Source organism: Suricata suricatta, chromosome 3 (genome assembly GCF_006229205.1).
Source record: "Suricata suricatta isolate VVHF042 chromosome 3, meerkat_22Aug2017_6uvM2_HiC, whole genome shotgun sequence".
Classification (NCBI taxonomy): domain Eukaryota; kingdom Metazoa; phylum Chordata; class Mammalia; order Carnivora; family Herpestidae; genus Suricata; species Suricata suricatta.
In genome coordinates, this window is record NC_043702.1 from 17,304,421 (window position 1) to 17,310,586 (window position 6,166).

A 6,166-nucleotide genomic window follows, 5' to 3' on the forward strand; every position below is an offset into this window, starting at 1 on the left:
CTTTTAGTCTCTTGGCAAAAAGAGAGGACAAAAAGATATCCTTAGCTACTGTCAGCCCCTCATAGGGAGGGTGGATGCGTCAGTTTGATTTGCTAAGTTAGCAGAATCGAAGGCTTTAGAGATTCTGGAAGGGGTGACCCAGACCAATATGTGACTTCTGACTTTGGGATTTCTCAGATTTCAGCTAGGAAAATTACAAAGACAAATTTTAGGGTCTAAATTAGAATTGCCAAGTTTTAATTTGTTAAGTAACCATAAAAGGATATTATATCATAAAATATCATAAAAGAAATAATACTTTTACTCTCTCTCTCACACACATACACAGAGAGAGAGAACGAGAGAGAGAGAGAGAGAGAGAGAGAGAGAGAGAGAGAGAGAAAGAGAGAGAAAGGCTAACTTTCAAGCAAAGGATATCCCTTTAAAATGAACACCTTTGAGAGTGCCTGGGTTGGCTCAATCTGTTGAGCATCAAACTCTTGATTTTGACTCAGATAATGATCCCAGGGTCCTAAGATCAAGCCCCACACTGGGCTCCATGCTGAGCATGGAACTTGCTTGGAATTCTCTCTCTCCCTCTGCCCCTCTCCCCTGCTCTTACATGTTCTCTCTCTCTCTCTCTCTCTCTCTCTCTCAAAACATAATGTGAAAAGAATATCTTCAGCTTTGTGAAAGACACTATGTTGTACTGACTTTTCTCACTCTGTCTCAGGTATGCGAAAACCTTTTACCATCAATGCCAACCCACTAACTGACCTAGTGGAGAACCCCGTGCCCTTCAGTAGAGTCCCCACCTGTCAGATGTCATCCACATCCGTGAGACAGGGAATATCTGAACAATACAGGGTCCCAGGCCTGTAAGGGGATTGCAGATCCCAGGGAAAGGCCTCACTCAAAGCAGGGAGGACCTGGCAAGAAAAGTCAGACAGTGAGAGCTTGGGGCTCAGAGAGACTTAAGGAACATCTCCCATTAGCACCATTGGCTGAGCCCAGCCAGCTCTCTCCCCAGTCCACCACCTAACTAGGGACCCCAGAAGCCCTGAGCACAGACTGGCTGCAATGCTGGGTCTAGATGAAGGTGCTGGGAGACACCAGAGACTGTGAACAGCAGGTCCCTCTGCCCCAGAGCAGGAACAGCCCAGAGCCGGGGATTCCTCATCAACAGAGCCTGAGGTTAGCTAAGGAGAGTGGATGTGGGCTGTTCCCTTGTGTCATGAGGAACAGAAGCTCATTCAGCTGAGCTCAGAGGAGAAGGTGTTAGCCAACAGAGGAAGGGATGGGAGTCTCACCTCTCCACACTCCCTTCCTAGAGCAAGCAGTTACCCACCCCGTGGAGCTGGGTTTGCAGGAATGATCTTTGATGAGTCACGATCCACACCTGAGGCTGTGCGGTTGGTATCAGAAAGTGCTCCAACTTCCCAGTCTAAGAGACCTGAACATCTCCTTTAAAGGGAGACTGAAAGGAAGCTACTGGCTCCGAGCCAAGACCTGGGGCAGGGCAAGAGGATAACAAAACAGAAGGAGAAAGGGGAGAGTGGACAGAGCAAGAAGGAAGCCCAGGGCACCAGGGCCCAGTCAAGGCAGCCAAGAATGGACTGACAGGAGACGCAATGGAAAGAGAAAAGGACTTTTTGCATACACAGACGCGCACAAGGGTTCGTTTCTCCAGCAGTCGGCTCTGCCTTTCCACGCCTCCAACTTTAAGGACTGAGTTAGGGGGTTATGTAAAGATAAACTGGGCACATTAAGGGAAACAAAGGCTTCAAGAACCTGAATCCCAGTATGGCCCGGCCTCACGGAATCTACATCAAGAGCCAGTGATAGATTCCAAGGAGTCCTGGGACCCTCAGCAAGTTGAAATTCTTGGGTCTTCATTCTTCTGCGTCTCTGCCCTTGTCCACTTTCAGACTCTGCCAATTCATCCGTCTTTCCCTTACTTTCCCACCCACGTCCCTGAGAAACCCAAGATCTAAGCCTCTCTGAACATCTATCTCAGTGGGGCCCTGAAAGCCACGATCTCTGGCCAGTCTACAAATCACCTGATCCTGAGCGAGGGGTCCATCTGCTAGGGTAGAGAAGGGCAGGGGAGAGGCACGAGGGCCAGCTATCTCCAGAGTGGCTGGTAAGAGCTCAGGACACTTTGTGTCTTCTCCAAGTATTGTAGTTTCCCCCCCAGATGCATATATCCAATTACAGCTCTTGAACTCCAGACCTTGGAGGTCAAGTGAGGCTGTGTGACCTGAGAGCCTACAATCCCATGCTCCTGGGGCCCAGACCTGCTCCCCACCATATCAGAGGAGCCAGAGAATGCACGCCAAGTCATATGCACTATGTAGTTTATTGTCACATGTTATCCATGGGACAGGGTCAGATGGATGTGGGGAGCCCTCAGGCAGAGACAGATGGAAGGAGGAGTAAGTGAGAACCATCTAGTTTCTGAACACGGCTCTTTTTTCCAGCTGTTGATGGAGGGGGCTCGGCCACCGGCAGGACTCCCTCAGATGCAAGCACAGTGCTGCGTAAGAAGGTTGGGCACGGTCTCATACTTAAAAGAGTAACCACCATCTGAGGTGGTGCGGACACGTAGGGGCCTCATGGTCCCAGGGAGGGCAGCACAGCAGGGTTGGGCCCCTGGCACCAAAGAAGGGGGCCGGGCAGGGGTCGGAGGAGCCCCCAGGACCGGCAGGGGCAGGTCTGGTGGGGTCGTCAGCCCACAGCCCCCGTGACAATAGTGGAAGATGAAGCTGGGAGGATGCACTATCCACCGGTCCCAGCCCAGCTCCTGGAAGGAGATGTTGAGGGACGCTCGGTGACAGTCAGCATGGGCAGCGGGTTCCTCTGGAGACCTCTGGAGCAGGCGCAGCGCCGCTGGAGACCAAGGCCAGGGCAGCGGGGGAGTGGAGCGGCGGGCTCTCTCCCCTCCGCCCTGCGGCCTGGCCCGAGTGTGGGCCACCAGGAAGGGTGTGGCCTCAGGCCGGGCTGAGCAGGAGCAGAGAGGACAATGCACCTGCAGCACCAGGACTGGGTTGGTCAGCAGAGGGAGGGCCGACGTGGCCAGGTGCAGCACGGCCCAGCGAGAGGGCGCCTGGCCCAGCGACACGGGCACGGTCAGGGGGACCCCCGATGACAGCGCCAGCAGGCTCAGCTGGGGTCCAGAGCTGTTGGAGGCTGCTCTGCCCTGCCTGTCCAGCCCCGTGTGGAACCACAGGTGAGCCGACGTCACCTGGCGGCTACGCATGTGCTTGGACGGCTGGAACACGTAGGTGAAGAGGCCCTCCTTGGCCTCCTGAGTCAGCTCCCTGGCAGCCGGCTCCACCTCACAGCTGGCACCTGTAGGAAATGGAGGGAAGGGAGAGGGCAGCCCTGACGGGCAGAGCCTGGATCCCCTCCTCCTCAGCAGCAGGGGTGTGGCTGGCCTCCACTAGCCCACCGGTCTCCTGAGTGCCCTATCAGACTGGGCGCCTCTCTCTGGTCTTGTGAGGATGGACAGAGGCTCTCCATTTGTTATTTCCTCTTTAAAGGTCTTAGAAAATACAAGAGGTTGCGGACCCCTCGCTGAAGTGGTTTTACCTATCGCTGTTCCCATCACCATCGTATACAAGGCCCCTCCCACCCTCTACTTTCACCAACGCTTGGAACTGTTGGGCCTAAATCTTTGTTCACTGATAGTGCAAAATGGGTCCTTGAATGACGGTACCTTAGATACACAGGCATTTGGTTGATTACCCCATATAGCGTTTTTACAGGTCGGAAATACCGCATGATAAACTCTTCAAAACAATTCAGCTTAAGGGGCACCTGGACGGCTCAGTCATGTGAACTTCCCACCTAGGTTTCGGCTCAGGTCATGATCTCGAGGTTTGTTGGATTGGGCCCTATGTTGGGCTTGTGCCAATGGCGAGGAGACTGCTTGGGATTCCCTCTCCCTCTCTCTCTCTGCTCCCCCCCCACTCGTGCTCGCTCTCTCTCAAAATAAATAAATAAATGTTTAAAAAAAACTCACCCAATTCCACTTAAGAAAGAAAAAAAAAGGTTAATATCAGAAAGAAAAAGGAGGGGGAAGAGGGGGAAGTGTATAACCCAAGATAGAAGGCAGGGCTTTCTAAGAAAGGCGGTTGGCATCCTTACCCAACAGGTATGCAGGCTGTATAAACAATCATGGACTAGTTGGAGAACTGGGGTTGGGATTATCCTGTTACACAGATTCTGTTATAAATCTCACAAGTGATGCATTTTGGAGATAAGGAGAAAGGATTACCAAAATGAACTACTGAGTGGCCAAGCTGGGATTCTGCCCGATCCCAGAGCCACACTAACTCACAGCACTGCACGAGGACTCAGGCACAAGGAGGCAGGGGGTCCTCCCTGGCAGGTGGGCCAGGTTACGAGAAAGCCCACCTGGAAGAGGACTTCGTTGGTTCAGTCAGGGGAACATGCATAAGGAGATGAGAAGTCAAGAGCAAGTAGACTAAATTTCCTGGAAAGGTGTCCCAACTAACCTAACTCCTGCATCTCTGATATCTTCTCAAGCCTCAGCTCACTGCGGCTAAGGAAACAAGACTTGGAGCAGGGAGTGGAGGCAGCAGAAGAAGGAATGGTGGCAGGAAGGGGCCGATGCCCAAATATCTCTGTCGCTAGAGACTCTAGGTCTCCCAAATGAGTACCTCCTCTCAGCCATACACCATTTCACTTAATCTGGAAAGGCAGGCATTACGGCCCGTTTTAAGGTGAGGAGACAGAAGCTCCGGAAAGTTTAGTAACCGGCCCCCTATTTCAAAGCCAGTTGAGTGGCAGGTCTGGGATTCAGACCTGCCTGGCTCCCAAACCACTCCACTTCTCAGAGTCCCCCTGCCCGTTCCCCACCTTCATTACCTGTAGTCGGGAAAAGGATGGCCTGGGAGACATCCTCGTCCTCCCTGGGCTGAGAGCCCCTGCGCATGAAGCCCCCCTGGGCATGTCTTCGGGGCAGACGCCTGACTCCAGGGTCCTCACTTTCCTCGGTCACTGCCGGAGGCCCCAAAGCATCCAAGAACAGGGCCCTCACTTTGGCCAGGACAAGTTCCCGGTCCAGCTCTGGCCCGGAGCAGCCATGCCCACTCTTCAGGGACAGCAGTAAGAGGAGCAGGAGTGGCGGCTGGGGCACCATGGCTCACCCAGGTCTGTGAGTGGTGCCCTGTGCCCTTTCTGTCAGGGTCTGCCCCCCACCCCTCGCCTCCCACTCTGCCCTCCCCATCCCAGCACTGGCCCTCTTCTACCCTTCTCATCCCAGTCTCCCCAGTCCTTCCCACGCCCTGCAGTCCAAGTTGCCCCTGCCCGTGGCATTGAGACCTCCTATCTCTGACGCAGATGTCTGTGGCCCTGAGCCTTATCTCCCACTCCTGCCAGGCATGTGGGGGAGGGGGCTGGTGAGAGTCCTCACCCCGAGTGACCTGACCCACACATACAACCCCTTCCCCCCTACTCTCTCTTTCTCAAACACACACACAGAGCCACATCGCAGCTCTGAGCACAACGGTGACATCAGGTACAACAGGAGCCTGGGAGCTGGGTTCAGCCAGCTCCTAAAAGTGTTATTCGTCGTTGTCGGGGAGACATAATGGGCCAGCCCCTCAGACCTTGGTGGGGGGAGGGGGCGTTTCAGCCAAGCAGCTGCTGGGCCCGTCATGGGGGGAAGGGCTGAAGTCGGGCTAGAACTGGGGCTAGGGCGGGGGGCAGGTGGTCCCGCCTGCTCTAAACTTAGCCTGGAGGGAGCCAGTCCGGGCTCTTGTCCTCCAGCTGTGTCATCAGAGAATATTTTTGGGATTGGCAGCTGCAGGCGCCTCTGCCACTCAGGCCCAAGCCTGGAGGGCGGCTAGGGACCTGGCGGCTGGAGGTGGGAGGGAGGAGGGGAAAGAGGCCCAGGCTGTGGGAGGGGGCTGGGAAGACAGGCTCTCCGGAGCAGGAAGCCAGGCCGCGGGCAGGGGAGGCAGCGGGGCCCCTCGCTGCAAAGGCAAACAGGAAGGACTGCCCCCCGAGCTCTCGGCTTGGGGCCCGGGAAGAGCCGCCGCCGCAGAGCCGCAGCTCCGGGCCGAGGGTAAGGAGGCGAGACGGGAGCCGGCGGCCGGTGGGGGGGGCAGAGCTCCGCGGGTCCCCGCCGCCCCCCGCCCAGACGCGCCCGCCTCGCGGG

General features: G+C 55.5%; 1 protein-coding gene across 1 annotated transcript; it reads right to left on the bottom strand.

The window, feature by feature from the left end:
* Positions 1–2,319: 2,319 nt before the first annotated feature.
* Positions 2,320–5,216, bottom strand: INHA (inhibin subunit alpha). The gene is made up of 2 exons (XM_029933726.1): positions 4,873–5,216; positions 2,320–3,330 (listed from the first exon to the last, which is right to left on the bottom strand). Exons 1-2 carry the CDS (start codon positions 5,144–5,146, stop codon positions 2,498–2,500), a joined length of 1,107 nt encoding a protein of 368 aa, XP_029789586.1. The 5' UTR covers positions 5,147–5,216; the 3' UTR covers positions 2,320–2,497.
* Between the last annotated feature and the right edge of the window lie 950 nt (positions 5,217–6,166).

Bases quoted from the DNA above. Each gene is read 5' to 3' on its own strand.
- INHA (XM_029933726.1), bottom strand. From the start codon at position 5,146: ATGGTGCCCCAGCCGCCACTCCTGCTCCTCTTACTGCTGTCCCTGAAG. The intron at 3,331-4,872 runs GTAATGAAGGTG...CATTTCCTACAG, and splicing joins CATCCTTTTCCCGACTACAG to GTGCCAGCTGTGAGGTGGAG.